General features: G+C 50.5%; 1 protein-coding gene across 14 annotated transcripts in view; it reads left to right on the top strand.

Annotated features, from left to right (window-relative positions):
- The window catches only part of LOC118667941 (ribonuclease P protein subunit p14), a 68,811-nt gene that overhangs the window by 45,722 nt on the left and 6,017 nt on the right, over positions 1 to 17,072 (top strand). For 10 of the 14 annotated variants that reach the window (XM_036331766.1, XM_036331763.1, XM_036331768.1 and 7 more), the window contains one exon: positions 16,934 to 17,031. In XM_036331766.1, coding sequence (XP_036187659.1) covers positions 16,934 to 17,031 — 98 coding nt within the window. Of the gene's footprint in view, positions 1 to 4,298; positions 6,318 to 13,852; positions 14,009 to 14,135; positions 14,441 to 15,025; positions 15,385 to 16,933; positions 17,032 to 17,072 lie in introns of those variants that run through there. The other 4 variants (XM_036331771.1, XM_036331772.1, XM_036331773.1 and 1 more) reach the window with 4 other exon arrangements.

The following is a 17,072-nucleotide window of genomic DNA, read 5'->3' as shown; positions in this document are numbered from 1 at the left end:
TACCTCGGTGAGCACGATTATACGTGTGTTTGTGGAGCGTGAGAGCATATCTAAAGGGTAAATTCTTAGGTGTAGAATCACTGGGTCAGAGGGCATGTGCATTTTTAAATTTTAATAGGTTTTGTCAGATGGCTCTGGGTTTGTTTGCTAGGGCTGCCACAACAAAGTACCACAAACTGGGTGGCGTAAACAATAGAAATTGATTGTCTCGCAGTTCTGGAAGCTAGAAGTCTGAAACCAAGGTGTGAGCAGGTGGTTCCTTCTGCGAGACGGGAAGGGCAGGCGGTCCCATGCCTCTGCCCCAGCTTCTGGTGCTTTGCTGGCAATCTTGGCGTCCCTTGGCTTATAGATGCCTTGCCCGGCTCTCTCCCTTCATCTTCACATGGCATCCCCCTTTTCTAAGGATGCCAGTCATATTGAATTCTGGGCCCACCCTGCTCCAGTATGACCTCATCTTAACTAATTACATCAGCAGCGACCCCATTTCCAAATAAAGCCACATTTTGCAGTACCGGGTGGTGAGAACTGCAACATGTGAATTTGGGGAAGGCATAATCAAACCATAATAAACCCTCAAAGAAATCCTGATTTATACCCAGAAGCTCCTTTTTTTGTTTGCAACTGTTCTTTAGAAATCATCTCTTATTGAAAGTTCCTCTAAAGTTTGAAAAGCAAGAAATGGTGAGAAATGGGGCCCTCACAAGGCCCACGGGCAGACAGCAGTGCAGTGCCTGTTAAAGGGTCTTGGCTGTTGAATACCGTGAGCAAAGGATATTAGAGAAAAGCTGTCCCCATTGAGACAGATCCTCTGAGAACCCCAAGGTGAAAGTCACCATGTGAGCACTGCTGGCCTGCGGCACATCCCAACGGTGTCAGCTGATGAAAGCACAGGCAGGAGGTCAGGCTGCAGCCGCACAGGCTCACAGCTGTGTGCGATGACCCAGGAAGAGACGGGAGGAGAAGCCAGGCCGTGCCCACAGTGTGTGAGGGAAGGACGGGGGCATCAGCAGAGAGTAGCTACCTCAAGTCAGCCAGGTTGGCCGAGGACGCACAGGATGCAGAGCGCAGAATGAGGGTGTGGGGAGGGGCGGGCTCTGTGCTCCCTTCTGCAGCCGCCCAGACGCTGAAAGGAGCTTTGTGTGTGTCTGTGCAAGAGGCAGGCTCGGGCTAGGCCAGCAGGGAGCCATTCAGTCAGAAATCGGAGTCAGAACAATGGAGGCCTTTCTTCATTCTAAAAATCCCAAAGGTGGTCAGGGTTCTCGGGGACCAGCAGGGAGAGAGAGGCCAGGACCTGCAGAGACACTGCAGAAACTAGATCACTGGCCTTGGAGTCGGAAAGTCTGGAGTCCAGCCCTGCCTTTCCCCTTTATTAGCCTGTGACCTTGAGCAAGACAGTCAGCTGCTCTAAATCATTGGCTTCTCTTCTGCCAGGTGACTGTGAAGCTCCAGCCAGACAACGATAGGGTGGGGCAAAGTAGGGCTACAGTTGTTCCTGTGGGAAATAATACAATAATTAATCATTAATAATACAAGAATAAACTATCCCATATACTCACAACGGTAAACCTGTGTATGAAGGTGATCTTCCTCCAGTTATCAGAAACAAATTATTGTTCATGTCCTTTGCCTCTGACAGCCGGCTTCTGCCAAGGTCCAGAGTTGCCTCCAGGGCTCTTAAGTCCATTTGGTTCTGGAAAAAGAGCCTGACATCCCATGGGCCTGCTATAAGCATGACCAGACCCTGATATGTCCTTTGGCCCACCCTGAGGGCAGAGACCAAGTAGCAGAGACTTTAGGGCCCGGTGTTCATGGCCTTTTGCTTCATAGCCTTTTGCTTCCCAAGCTGTCTGGCTTTTTTCCTGCTCTGTCATCACTTGGTGTCACAGACACGCCCCTGCCAGCCTGAATTCAGTCTCCCCCGCTTTGGACCCGTGTAGGCGGGCGCTGTACTGCACAACTGCAGGGGAGCCGTGTGCATCGCCGTCGATGTGAGCGATGCCCCCTGGATGTGGGCAGTACACACCCTGCACAACGGAACCTGGCAGACCTTCCTGAGGACTTCTGTGCACTCGCTCATTCAAGTGCTTCTCCTCCGTTCAGTCCACAGAGTGGGAGGGCCGTGGGGAGATCAGCAAAGCGTATTTCTCTTTAGGTCCCTTCTCCCTGCCAGCATAGTGCCTGGCACACAGAGACCCAGAGCACACAGAGAATGAGTGAACAAGAAAGCGAATGAACAAACTAGCAAAGGGACAAACCCACCAAATGACTGCCTACACATTTAAGTCCGCTAACAGATATTTATTGAGCACCTACTATGCGCCTGACACTGTATTAGACCCTGGGGATACCGTGGGGACCAAGACAGACAGGATCTGCCCTCCAGCAGCTTACAGTGGACCTGCCACTATAGCACAGGGCAGGGCTGGAACTCCGAGGTGTCTCGTGTAACGCAGGGGCGGATCCTGTCTCTTTATAATTTTGATATTTTGTTCATCATGGATCTTTCTGTACTAACATTTTTTTTTTTTTTACATATTGCATTAAAATAGTATTCGTCTTAAGTACCGACTCTTTTGGCGCCCAGGTAAATGTTGGTGCCAGAGGCAAGCGCCTCGCTTCCCTCACTCTAGTAGGGATGGAGGAAAATTCACCATTTATCTGTATGTCCTGCCAACAAATCGCTGACATGGTTCCCACGGACGTGCATCCCTCGTGAGGGCCCGTCCAGCTGTTTCACGTGGGTGACTATGGGAATGCTGCATTTAGCTGCAGAGCAGGGTCAAAGCCGGAAGCTCCAGTGGGTCTTCTTGCCTGTGAGCTGTTCCTGATCTCCCTATAGGACAGGGACCCCATTGGGCGCTTCTGCTTTTTCATGCTTTGACATGTTGACTCCACCTGCATTTCCACAGCAGCCAGGCTTTCTATCTGCTCAGGCGGTTGCCACAGCAACCTTGTCTATGAGTGAGTGACAGGCAGAGGAGTTCCGGTTCTCCAGGGGGTGCACCCCTCTCGCTGAGCTCCCCATTCACTGTTTCTTTTTGCCGCTCAGGGGTGCTCTGCATTCTGCTTGCCCCGTTTCCAAATGGGTGGGAAATCTTGATTTTCATGATGTGGGGTGATGAGAATGAAGCTCAAAAACAGACAGCACTCAAGTGTGTTGGGGTTTTGCTTTTGCTGTTAAGATGAGAGGAGGGGCCTTCTTGTCTGGGATGAGTTGAGGGTGAACGTGATGAGAAGGGGCGCACCAAAAGGTTTCAGGTTTTGATTCCTGATCTCAGAGCACATACTTGGCTTTTGGTCGGGTGTGTATGGGAGGCAACCAATCAGTGTTTCTCTCTCTCCCTCCCTCCCTCTCTCTCTCAAATTAATAAAAATGGGTGAGGATTAAAAAGAGAGAGAGAAGGGGAATGAATGCAAATACATCACCAAGCAAGGGCGTTGGGGAGAAAAAGTAAGTTGGATTGGCTTACTAGCAAGGCAACCCAGGTAACTGAAGTGAAACTAACGAAGTTGTTGAAAAGTGTCAGCCCTGTGGCTTTCACATTGGAAAAGAGTTGCTTATAATTCACAGCTGGGGACCCCAAAAGACCTTCAGAGAGAGCTCCCCGGTTGTGATCATTGGTAATTAGTGTTCTCCTCTGGTATCTTCCCTGTGTCCTTCCCGTGCTTGACCGACCCGAATCCAGCCCTCGGGTGCATTCTGGGCCCGGCCTGACCACGTCTCTGTCCCTAACACAGCCTCGGGGCTCCCCACTGTCCTGGCATTAAGGTCAACACCCAACATGGTTGGAGGAGTGGGGCCCCTCCTCCCCATCGCACCTCCCTACGAGGCCCTCCCCCCTCCCAGTGTGCCGAGTCCCCCTCACTTCCTGCTTTCCCCACTCCCTGCATGCTGTGTCTCAGCCCCTAGATACTGGCCGTCCCTGTGCTTGCCATGGCCTCCCACCCTCGTGCATGAATTCTACTCCCTGTGCTCCCTCAGCTTCCAGGATCCTCCCCCATCAGCGCTCTGTGACATCGCCTTTGTCCGCCCACCTGTCTGCCTTCCCTGCCAGTCCAGAACCTCCTCAAGGGCAGGCACTGTGTTTCCCCCTCAGTGACACAGGCAGCACCACAACTCCTGGCCCCGAGTTGCAGAATAAACCAGGAGCCATGAGTCACGGTGTCAGAAGGCCACAAGCCCTAACACTTAAGCGGCTTGTCCCCAAAACCACCCTGCGGTCTCCGTGGGAGTCTGTCCACCGAGTACACCCAGATGTCTGAATCTTTTCCATCGAGTTTCCATTCTTGTCCTGCAGGTGATCGACGTGTCCGGGGCAGACATGCTGGCCAAGTCTATCCCCAGCTGCCAGGTGGAACTTCTGGAAAACTGTGGGCACTCTGTGGTGATGGAGAGACCTAGGAAGACGGCCAAGCTCCTCGTCGACTTTTTAGCTTCTGTGCACAGTACAGACAACAACAAGAAGCTGGACTGAGGCCCCAAGCGCAGCCTGCCATCCGCACGCCGCATCCGCTCCCGTCTCCAGATCTGACGCAGCCACCACTTCTCAGGGATCCTGCCCCAAACGCGGCCAGAGCGCCAGCAGCCCTGAGGAAGCCAGTGCCCTGCCCCGGTCAGACCCACAGAGCTCTGGGGGCTACGAAGAAATCTCCAAGATGTTTTTTCACGAAATAGAAACTCACATGGAACAAAATCAGAAAACCCAGCCTGGAAACCTACCGAGAAGTCTTCAGGTTCATTCACGACGCGGTCCCCTTGAACCACAATCGCTGAGGACATCATTTTCTTTGAAACACGTTTTACAGACTGAGACTTGAGGTATTGCTGTTGCTTCAGACGTTCTCCCCTGCATGGTCAGTGGCTGTTTTAGGAGCATTAGCCGCCATTCGCCGAGCCCTTCTTGTTTATGTCTTAAGTTTTACAGAGAGGCCCCTGTGTGAGTGCAGTCCGTCAGCTGCAAGACCCGGCTGCGAAGGGGCAGCTGCAGGAGATGTTTGCACCTGCAGAGGGACATGGTTCCGCCTCGGCCAGCCCTCGGAGCAGCAGAGAACACACTTCTCCCGTGGGGGTTCCATCTGCCCCACGTGTCAGCTGTGCCACGAGGGAACCCAGTCACAGTGGGAAGCACACCTGGCAGGGTGGGTTTCTGGGAATAATTTATTTTTAAAAATAGGTCTAATGGTCTGGCCCATGTGGCTCAATGGTTGAGTGTTAACCTATGAGCCAGAAGGTCACAGTTCAGTTCCCCATCAAGGCACATGCCCCATCAGTGATTCTCATCATTGATGTTTCTATCTCTCTCTCCCTCTCCCTCCCTCTCTGTGAAATCAATAATTTTTTAAAAAGTAAAGTCTTTTTTAAAAATAGGACTAATGAAGCAATAATGTTGTAGACATCTATCTAAATAGCCAGACTCGGGTCCTAAATGATCAGACACAAGCACCTCATGGGCCTGTCCTATGTGGTGGTGCTACGAGAACCCTTGGATGTAAACACCAGTGAGCTGATGAATTCTGTGAATTCTGTGAACAGTCATGTGCTCGAGAATCAGTCTCAACAGCTGTAAATGATCACAGTGATATGAAATAAACGTAATAAGCCTAGATCAACAGCATGCAGACAGTTACTATTTCTAAGGTCCTAATTATGTGCGACATGGGCAGATTTTCTGTTCCCTGGGTTAAGTGTGTTATAAAGTCGGGCTTATTCTGCCTTGATCTGTGTGGCTCGATTGGTTGAACCATCGTCCAGTACACCAAAGGTTGTGGGTTCCATTCCCAGTCAGGGCACATAGCTAGGCTGCAGGTTCAATCCCGGGTCGGGGCCTGTACAGGAGGCCACCAATTAATGTTTCTCTCTCTCTCATGTTTACAACTTTTATTCAGTTGAAGTGGTTTATCAAAAACAAAGGGCAAGCCCTAGCTGATTTGGCTCAGTGGATGGAGCGTCGGCCTGTGGACTGAAGGGTCCCGGGTTCAATATCAGTCAAGGGCACATGCCCAGGTTGCGGGCTCGGTCCCCAGTGGTGGGCATGCAGGAGGCAGCCAATCAATGATTCTCTCTCATCATTGATGTTTCTTTCTCTCTCTCCCTCTCCCTTCCTCTCTGAAATCAATAAAAATATATATTTTTTAAAAAACACATACACAAAAACAAAGGGCAAGCACCATCAAGCTGTCCCCTTGACCCTCTTCTGTTGAGTTTGGGACCCTAAAATCCCCAGGGGCTTCTTCACTCTTTCAAATTTTTTACAGAGAATCTACAGCCAAGTGATTCTGGAAATAAAGTGAGATGAGCTTAATAGTTTAACTTGGAATTCGGGACTCTGTCTGAATATTTTAATTTATCAAAAAAGGATGAAACGGGTCTTTAAAACAAGATATAAAAATGTGACATATCAAACCTGTGGGATTGCAGCTAAAGCAGTATTCAGAGGGAACTGTATAGGCCTCGATCCATAGATTAGAAAAGAAGAAAAGCTGAAAATCATTAATTTAAGCTTCCATTTTAAGAAGCTAGAAAAAAAACAGTAAATCAAACCTAGGAAAAAAATAGAAGGAAACCATGCAGAAGAGAGCAAAAATTGGTGAAACAGAAAAGAAAGTAGATAGACATCTGCTTGTTCCAATCTCCCACCTCTACACGAGTTCTGAGCTGAGTGAAGTTCGGGGAGAGGTTGTTCTTGGTGGGTCTGGGTGGTGAGAGATGGTTTCCTCAGGGTCACAGGGAGGCCCAGGCCTGGGTCAGAGCCTCAGATCAGTAGCCCTGCTGGGTGCAAGAATTGCTTCCTGGGCTGATAGCAGCTCAGGATCACCTGCCAAGGAGCCACCGGGAGGGACAGTGGGCAGGGTCTGCAGCAGGACTTGGCTCCCCTCACTGTCACAGGAAAGCATCGCCTGGAAGTCATGAGCAGAGCATGTACGAGTCACTTGTGACAAATGCATGAAGTGAGTTTTCAAGGGTCTCCCTTGGTCCTGTAGTTCTGGCCCCGCCGTGCCAGGAAGACTCCCAAGCGGAAAAGCACAGCTCCCCCTGTGTCCCACTTCCCGCCTTTGTGATTATGAAGGGCCTGCTGGTTATGCCAGCTGGCTGCCCCCCCCAAGCCACACCATGCTGGTGTGTGCCTTTCATGACCGCCTTGGGAAGAAGAAAGGGGTCATTCATCACAGCCCTGCCTGAAGGACTGCCAGCAGCTTCTGAAATAGCAAAGGCCTGGCAATGCCAGTGGGCTCCTGCTCCCACGGCCTGGAGTCGGCCTGCAGGTGCTGAGGAGGGGCCCTGGGGCAGGTATTGAAGGGGCTGAGGGGCCTGCAGTGGTTAGGGCTCAATGTGCCACTAGTCTGAGCTTTTTGCCCAGGGCAGAGGTGACACCTGGAGGGACTGATGCGAGAAACACATCGGTGTGATGGGCCTGCCTGTGTGTGTGTCATTTGAGCCCCTGACTATTGTCCTCCCAGAGAACTTTGTGGCTTTGTCCAAAGGAGATTCCCAGAAAGTACTGGGGATTTTAAAGTATGACAACCCAGGCTTGGAGGCGCTATTCTAAGTGTTTTCCACGTATCACCGTATTAAGCTGTCACACAGACTGAGAGGTACATGTGACCTGCACCAAGGAAACTGGTGCTCGGAGAGAGGTGACGGTCTTGCCCAAGGACACAGGTAACACGCAGAGCGAAGCCTCTTCGTTAAGGCTCGAAGGTGACCTGCAAAAACAACGCTTTCACTGGTTCAGGCAGGAGCTCTCTGGCCCGGTGTTTCGTGGGTTCTGGGTCCCTTTTGGCTCACCTGGACGAAGCCAGCGTGTGGCAGCTTCAACTCAGGTCGCTGAGGCCACACCTTAGGCCCTGGCTGAGGGTGGTGACCAGTTGTCCATTCACCAAATAGTTCGGGGGGTGACTGTGCTGGTACCCCAGCTGCCACGGGCCCACAGTTGCTGCTCTCTGGGCTGGAAATGACCAGGATGTGGGCCTGGGTTGCCTGTGCCTGTGATGGGATGAGGATCTTGTGTGACTACAGAGGGGGAGGGCATCTGATGGTTCTTTTCAGCAAGAAGACAGCCCCTCTCCCTTGACTCTGTTAACATAAAAAAAAAACCACTTTGAAACCTGTAAAGAATTTTTGTGAGTTTATTTGAGCCAAACTGTCAACATATACCAGGAAGCAGAACCTGAACGAATTGAGATAATGCTCCGGAGAATGGTGGGGTTACATTTGTATTTATACATTTGCAATCAAAGGAGGGACGTAGGTGGGTTACATGAAATTCATTGGTGATAGATTAAGGAGGAAGGATAAAGCAAAGCAAGGGAAACCCCTGGGATTGGATAAAAAGTAAAATGATGGACACATACTTAGGTGGGTGCAGGATCAATTAACATGATAGTGAAGGAATTTGTGGTCTCTGTCCTGGTGCCCAGCACAACATTAGGTTGTGCCCCAGGGGCTCCAGAAAAAGGGAAGTTACAAGTTACCCAGACATTTCAAGGGTATGTTATCATAGATGCAAAAAGACAGATAGGCTCGGTTAAGGTAAAGGTTGACCTTGTCAGTGAAGATACCGGCCTAGGAGGTGACTGCCCACCGTAACTGCTTTAGTTAAGGTTTAATTCAGACCGTCCTTGGTGGTGACTTTAGGTCTGAGTCTGCGAGACCGCCATGCAGGCCTCCCCGAGCGGTCAGGTCAGCCTGTGGCTCCTTCGTCCGCAACTCCTAGAGGAACCTTTCTTCATCAGTTTCTGGATCCTTGGTCCCTAAACCCGCAAAGCCATGACTTGGACCTTTAAGGCACATCTAAGGGGCTGGCAAGCTCCTCACAGCATAAGAAAAGGGAGAAGGGGCAGAAAGTGATACTGAAGTGATAATCCCAATGACCAAGGTCAAAGCTGGCTGGGGGTAAGTTGCTGAAGGGCCACTATTTAATGGGAGTGTCGGTCTACGATCTCTGACCACATCTCACAGAGCGAGGTAGGATTCTGTAATTCAGGAGTTTCCTGATTTTAGGAAGGTATTATGGTATGTACACTCCTAAAGACCCCCAGTACAGCCTGGGACCGTCTTACATGATCAGATATATTGTGAAAGAACAAAAAATCAACTGGGTAAATGTGAAGATCTAATTGGCTTGATTAAGCGATTCATGAACTGGGCAGCATCCCATCTAGCAACTAGAGGTGCTCCCATGAGCTGTACAAGATGGGAGGTTCCTATAGGCAGAAGGAGGCTGGGATGGATTGTTTCAGGCAAGGACACCTCCCCTTAGGGCAGTGGTTCCCAACCTTCCTAATGCCGTGACCCTTTAATACTGTTCCTCATGTTGTGGTGACCCCCAGTTTCATTGTTACAAATTGAACATAATTAAAGCATAGTGATTAATCACAAAACAATATGCAATTATATATGTGTTTTCTGATGGTCTTAGGCGACCCCTCTGAAAGGGTCGTTTGATCCCCAAAGGGGTCGCGACCCACAGGTTGGGAACCTCTGCCTTAGGGGAAGTCAGGGGTGGGGTGGGGTGGGGTCCCCTCAGGCGGATTGCCTCACTAGAGTTGATCAGGACATGACAGACTAATTTGCTTAAGATCCCACTCCTGGGAGAGGCTGAAACTTCGATTGGGCTAGTTCAGGGGTGGACAAACTTTTTGACTCGAGGGCCACAATGGTTCTTAAACTGGACCGGAGGGCTGGAACAAAAGCATGGATGGAATGTTTGTGTGAACTAATATAAATTCAAAGTAAACATCATTACATAAAAGGGTATGGTCTTTTTTTTTTTTTTAGTTTTATTCATTTAAACGGGCCGGATCCGGCCCGCGGGCCGTAGTTTGCCCACGGCTGGGCTAGTTACTGAGTTTTGGTTTGGTGACCTGGCTTAGCACAAGTGACTCCATTTTGGCCCGTTGTTTCCTTTTTTAAACAGTATTCATATTTCCGCTGTGCACCGTGTGAATGCCCACAGTAAATGGGACAAAAGCTATAAAAAGCTTCGCCTCAAGTCAAAGTAAGCATTGGCACCAGATGAACAAAAAACGGGTTCCCGGATTTTTCTTGGATTTCAGGACTGCAGCTAAGGGACAGTAAGCTTGCACTGCCCGCCTCTCTTCTGCTTTGGGAGGTGTCGACGTAAAACGCCCAGAGCTGTGGGGAATGTCTGTAAGAGTTTATCCGAGCCAAAATTGATGACAATTGCTGAGAAAGAAGATCTCAAATGCTTCCCAGAGTAGCAGTTTGCAGGTTTTTTATATTTTTGAAATTAAGAAGGGAACTTAGAAAGATTGCTTGAAGGTGAAAGAAAGCAAGGAGGGACTGGCATGAAATGTCAGGGTAGTTAACAAGATCCTGTGCTCTCTGGAGGGTGGTTATGCCTTTGAGGGGTATTATTTCTGGCATTTTAAAAGTACGTTAACCTAGACACATAAGAACAGGGCTCGCTTAGAAACCATTCACTAAAGTTACTGGCCTAGGGCATGACTACCCAGCACGACCTGCCCAGCTAAAAACTTATGATCAGATCACCCTGCGAGGTTACTTTCCCATTTTGGTCCACTGAGGTGACATCATTTGTTTGTTTGTTGAGAGAGAGAGACAGAGAGAGAGAGAGAGAGAGAGAGAGAGAGAGAGAGAGAGAGAGAAACGATTTGTTCCTTTTATGTGTTCATTGGTTGCATCTTGGATGTGCCCTGACCAGAGATGGAACCTGCAACATTGGCGGATCTGACCAATGAGGCACCGGCCAGGTGACACCTTGAAGAGTCTGTCTGTTCATCAAAGGTAGGCAGGTCTGCAGATGGGTGTGGTACACAGCTCCCTCTTGTGACCGTAAGGGACGGCTCCTGATTTTTACTTACAAAAGCGATGCCTTGTCACTTTAAAATAAATTAAGTGCTGAAAATGTGAGCATCTCCTCCTCACTCCAAACAACCCCACCCTTCCCCCATCAGTCCCCTGGGAGTCCTTCTAATGCACACATGCACACATGCATACGAATAAATGGTTGATTTATTGGTGTGAGGTTTTTTTCTTCTTTTTTTCAGAGAGAGAGGGGAGAGGGAGAGAAAGAGAGAAACACTGATGTGATTGGCCTCCTGCACGTCCCCTACTGGGGATCAAGCTGCAACCTGGGCGTGTGCCCTGACCAAGAATCGAACCTTGACCTCCTTGTTCATAGGTCGATGCTCAACCATTGAGCCACCCCGGCTAGACTCCTTTGTCTTATCTCCACATAAGTGGATACGAATTCCATTGGGAATTGTGGCTGCGGATGATAAGGGACTGTCATCCTCCTAGGGCCTCTCTCTTGTCTTTTTTTTTTTTTGTAATCCTCATCCGAGGATATTTTTCCATTGAATTTGAGAGAGAGTGGGAGGGAGGGAAAGAGACAGAGAGAAAAACATCCATGTGAGAGAGATATATCAATTGGTTGCCTCCTGCATGAGCCTCAAGCAGGGCCGGGGATCTAGTCTGTAACCGAGGTACGTGCCCTTGACCAGAATCGAACCCGGGATTCTTCAGTCTGTGGGCCAGTGCTCTATCCACTGAGGCAAACTGGCCTCCCCTCCCCCCACCATCGGCCGCCCCCAAAGTTGTGAATGCTCCTCAACTTTAGCAAAATCCATTTAGCACCAGTTCACAAGACAGGGAGGGGAGCTGAACACAGCAGAGGGGAGGAGTATGGATCCAACTCTTTCTTGGCTGCATCGCTTCCAGGAACATAAAATACTAACAGATCTGCCCCAAAACGTTGCTCTGCAATGTCAGATACAGAGTCTGGAATGCCTCTTGTGAGGCCACCCAGTGCGATGCTGGGCAACTTCTGTCAAGACTGAGACAGACAGCCTTGTGTATTTTGATTTGGAGTGATATGAAGATATATCGTGAAGAAGGGAATGCACCACCACCACCACCACATTTCCAGGGGACACTTAAGAAACTCATACCAGGGAGGGAGGTAAGAGATCAACCAAAAGACTTATATGCATGCATATAAGCATAACCCATGGACACAGACAGTAGAGGGGTGAGGGCATGTGCTGGGGGGGCGGGGGGGAGGGGGGGAGTGGCTGGGGAGAGGTCAACGGGGGAAAAGAGGACATATGTAATACTTTATTTTTTTTTTCACCAACCTACATGGCTGCTTTTCCAATATGTAATACTTTAAACAATAAAGAATTTTAAAGGAAGAAAAGAAACTCATACCAGTGGTTGCTCAAGGGGAAAGTGGGAGAGAGACTTACCCTTGATTGCTTCTTCCTTTCTGCCGTTTGAAGTGTATGCTGTAAGCCTAAATGTCTATTAAAATTTTTAAAATTGAAAAACAAGTCAATCAACTATTGTTTTTCTCATTCAGGGGTATTCCTTTGATCCCAAACTCCGACAGTACTGAGAGAATTCAGGCAGATTGGAAGGCCTTCACTTTCAGGGTTTTTGCAAGACGGTGAAAATTATCCCAGTTCTTTGAAATCCAAAATGCATGAGGTGCTCCGGTTTCTCTGGGCTGCAGCCTGGCAGGAGGGGTTTAGGGAACTCTCTCTCATTCCAGAGTGTTTTCTGGCTGCCAGACACTTTACAAAAACGATTTGTTCCTCAACACTCTGAGGGAGATGGTACTAACCTCTCCATGGGACAGATTAGGACACTGAATAAGTGGCAAAGGATGGACTTGAAATAAAATTTGGCAGCTTCTGAAGTCCAAGCTCTTGGAGGAAAATGCCACTGCCTGGGCCTGTGTTGATTTCCGCTCCCTTTCCCCGGATCTGGAACAAGTTCTGTCTCCTCTGAGGGGTGAAGGAAGGGAAGCAGAAGCCACAGGACTGGGGAACTTGTCCACAGGCAAGGACTGAAGCTTCAGGAAATAGCAGACAGTGGCATTTTGAGAACAGAAATGAGACAGAAGGTGCCACTTGGCTAAGGCTCAGGTGTGCAAGGCAGCCAGCCCTTTGCCCCTGACCCAGGCAAAATCAGCACCCCCATTCATGAACCACTGCTTTCAGTAAATACGGGGTGAGTGCCAAGCACTGGAATGCAGCGGTAAGCCAGCACAGACAAGGCCCCCTCCTCATAGGGCTTACACTGAAGATTTGGCAGCCCCAGCCTCTTCCCATATACCCCTGACTCATACCACACAATTGATGGTGATAAGGTGCAGTGTGGAGGGCACCACCTGGAGTCAGATGGCCTGCTCCACCACTTACAACTGTGATTTGGGGCAAGTAACTTAGCCTCTTGTGACTCTGTTTGCACCTCTGTAAAATGGGTCTGATCATAACAACTACCTTAGGACTGTGTGAGAGTTCCATGTGGAAAGTTTTCCCCATAGTGCCTGTGATCGAAGCAACCCACACTTGATAAATAGTAGCTGTTACATTTATTTATTTATTTATTTATTTATTTATTTATTTATTTATTTATTTATTTATTTATTTATTTTAGTAGCTGTTACTTTTAAATACAAGCACTATGTTTCATGAGAACAGAAGCCGGATCTTCTGGTTTTTCACGGAGTCCCCAGTACCTAACACATACTAGTTATAGGGGCTCAGCTTAATGAATAGATGCATAGACTATGTGCTGAGAGCCACCGAGAGCGAGTCCCGGCCTTGGGGAGTGCCTGACCTAGGAGATGCTCCGCAGAAGAGATGCGAGATGTAAACTTGTTGCATGAATGCATGATGGGTGAAGAATGGCTATGGACCCGGAATAAACATTCCCGAGTGCCGAAACCCACGCGGGCATGGGCACACGCGGCTTTCCCCGAAGTGGCCACCAGAGGGCGCTGAGCGCGGCGGGTCTCAGCTCCGGATCCGGATTCACGCGCCCGTCCCTGGGCCTCCGCGCAGTGACGTCACATCCGCGCCTGGCGTCGCGCACCGGGGGGCGGGGCAGCGGAAGCCGAACATAAACAGCCCCGGAGTTTCTCGGGCCCAGGCTCCCGCTCGGCGGCGGAGGTCCCGGCCTGGGAAGTTCTCGCAGTGAACGGGAGTCGGGAGGCGTCGGGCTGGTCCGGCGAGAGCGGTAGGCGGGGGCTCTCGCGGACGGCCGACCTTCGGGAACGGCTCGGTCGGCCGTGCGGGTGACGGCGGCCGGCGACCCAGGCCGCGTGCGCAGGGCGGGGCGGCGGCGGGGCGGCCGCAGTGCCTTTCCTCGGCGGAGGACGCGGCGGGCGAGGCCGGGCAGCGAACCTCCCGGCCCCCGGGGCCTCTGTACCGGGCGGCCGCGGGAGGGGAGGGTGGCGGCGGGGGCGAGCGGGACCCGGGTGCGGAGCGCGGGCGCTGGGCGTCACGTGCGCGCGAAGTACATAGCTGACGTGTGTCCGGGGAAGTTGGAAATGACCTCAGTGCTTTTAAAAAATCAGTGATTTAGCTCAGACATTATATACTGACTGCCTGCCGAGTGTGATGCCCTGTTTGGTTCTTAGGGAAGAAACGGGTCCGTCTCTTGCGGAGGGTACGTTCTAGGCGGCGGGGCGGGGCGGGCGGGGACACAGTGATGAATGAGTCCCATGGTCGGACCCCAGGTGGGAAGCGCTGCGAGAAGAGGGGCGGGTGCATGGCAGGGGGGCAGTTGCCGGGTTCCGTAGCTCCGGGGCCACGTCGAGGGGTGAGCCTTGGGCAGAGGAGCGGAGGGGTGAGCCCCGTGGCCCCTGCGGAAACGCTAGGAGGAGGCGGAGGCGGGAGGGAACCGGTGTGTGATGAGGAGCCAGGAGGCCTGTGGGTGGGAGGGAGGCAGCAGGGAAGACGCAGGGTCTGGGTGCGTCGGCTTTCCCTGGGTGGAACGGGTACCGTTGCAGCGTTTGGGCCAGGGAACTGGCGTGGCGTGAATATCGGGGTTGAAAAGTCCACCCAGGCCGCAGTGGAGGCCGGTTTAGGAAGGGAAGCAGGGAGGCCTGTTAGTAACGGCTAAGTTCTAGGGCATCCCTGCGGCCATTAAAGTGGCGAACTTGAAAGATGATGATGATGACAGTTACCGTGGAAGTGTTCACGTTTTTGTGCTGAGCCCGGTGAGCGCGGGCTCCGCAGGCGTCAGCCTTTGCAGTCTCAGGGCAGCCTGTAGAGGGCGGTGTTTTCGGGGACCCTGCGGCTCAGGTCTGTTCAGCCAGAGGTGATGCGCAGCGCTTGCTGCTGAAGCCCTTTGTTGAAATGTGCAGCTCACGGGCATCGAGTACACTCACAGCCATCCCTTTCCGGAGCATTCCTACGTCTTCATTGCTATCGGCATCCTAAACCCAGGTCCAGCCTCGTTCCCATACATAGCTCAGGCAGCCAACTCCATCAAGGCCGTCATACCTAAATAAACGCCTAGCACGTGCCAGGCAGTGAATGAACTCACCGAGGGTTCTGTTCTCCCTGACCTAGTCGGGGAGGACCAGCGATTTGAGAAAGAAGCACCAGGTAACCATCGTTGTGGTCCTGAAGTCAAAGATACTGTTGAACATAAAGGCCGAACGCTTGCACCATTGATTCAGTCACTTATGTATTCAGTTAAGTGTTGAGTACTTACTGCAGACACAGTAGATCAGTGGTGCTCAACCTTCCTAATGCCGCGACCCTTTCATACAGTTCCTCATGTTGTGGTGACCCCCAATTTCATTGTTACAAATTGAACATAATTAAAGCATAGTGATTAATCACAAGAACGATATGTAATTATATATGTGTTTCCCGATGGTCTTAGGCGACCCTTGTGAAAGGTTCGTTCGACCCCCAGGGGTCGCGACCCACAGGTTGAGAACCGCTGCAGTAGATACTCATGTTTGTGGGATGGTTAGTTGGATACAGCTCCTTGACCCTGATTTCTCATTTTCTCTGGTGGTTGTCATTGGAAATGGTGGGACTGGGCCTGACCCACAAGAGGCTTTGGCAAATGCTGGTCTTTAGCTTTGTGACTTTCAGGAAGTCCCTTCCCTTGGGGGGGGCCTGTTTCCTGGTCCCTTTAGTAGGGGAACCAGATATTACACAAATGGACAGTGTTAAGAGATTGCATAAAAAGGAGCCTAACTTAGAACAGGGTGTCAGAGAAGGGCTCCCTGCAGTGGTGAGCCTCCTGGGAGAGGTGAGCTCAAAGCTAAAATTTGAAGGATGAACAGGAGCTGTCCTGAAGGAGAGGGGCGTAGGAGTGGAGCCAAGGATAGGGATTCTCCACACGGAGATCAGCGTGATCTGATCGTTCCCATACATAGCTCAGGCAGCCAACTCCATCAAGGCCATCATACCTAAATAAACGCCTAGCATGTGCCAGGCGTCCTGAGAGTTTCTGATCTGTGAGAAGTGGCATTGGGGGCCCATTCAGGAATTCCTCTTCTCAGCCCCTTGCTGTTTAAGCTCAGTTCCGTCATGGGGCTGCCAAATAGACCTGTGCCGACCTAGCCTCTGGACTGAGAGCATTTGCAGACCCAGCGTGGGAGGGGACAGTGGAACTACCTGCGGCCTCTCATTGTCCTGTTCATATTCTGTGTTGACTGACGGAAAACAAGAGGAGGGCCTTCAGATCCCAGATTTTACTCTTAGCCTTTCCTTTGGTCTTGAGGACACTCAGACGTAGTTGGGATCTCTGGGTGCCCTGGGGCAGCTGTTGCCTATTTTTGCCAAGCCTTGGTGTCCTCTTCTCAGAAATGGGAATGAAAACGGCTTTACCTCATAGGAGCATTTTGAAGATATGACCTAAGGCATGTGAAGCATGTAGTGCAGAGTTGGGTACTCAGTAGTGGAAAATATACGGAGGATTATATTATTAGAATTTAAATAAGAATACAGTAGTCTGGCATATTATAAAATACAGAAACTTCCTTTGTGTCTGCATGAGTTACCTTAGTTTGATCAAAATTGGATGAGTTACTGTCCTTAGGAGTTCTTTTAAAAAATCAAACAGGTCAAATGCTCATTTAAAAAGTGAAAAATAGCATGTACCTTGCTAATTTCTAGCCCTGTTGACTCAATGTAGGTGCAGTCAGGATTGGAAAAGATGCCAGCCCCAGCTGCCACATATGAGAGGATAGTTTACAAAAATCCCTCTGAGCACCACTACATGAAAGTCTGCCTGTAAGTTCAGTCTCCTAAGTTCTACTTTTTATTTTTTTATG

The sequence above is a fragment of the Myotis myotis genome, unplaced genomic scaffold (assembly GCF_014108235.1).
Source record: "Myotis myotis isolate mMyoMyo1 unplaced genomic scaffold, mMyoMyo1.p scaffold_m19_p_13, whole genome shotgun sequence".
NCBI classification, from domain to species: Eukaryota; Metazoa; Chordata; class Mammalia; order Chiroptera; family Vespertilionidae; genus Myotis; species Myotis myotis.
The sequence above is the reverse complement of the archived record's forward strand: the minus strand, read 5'-3'. Positions and strand labels throughout refer to the sequence as shown.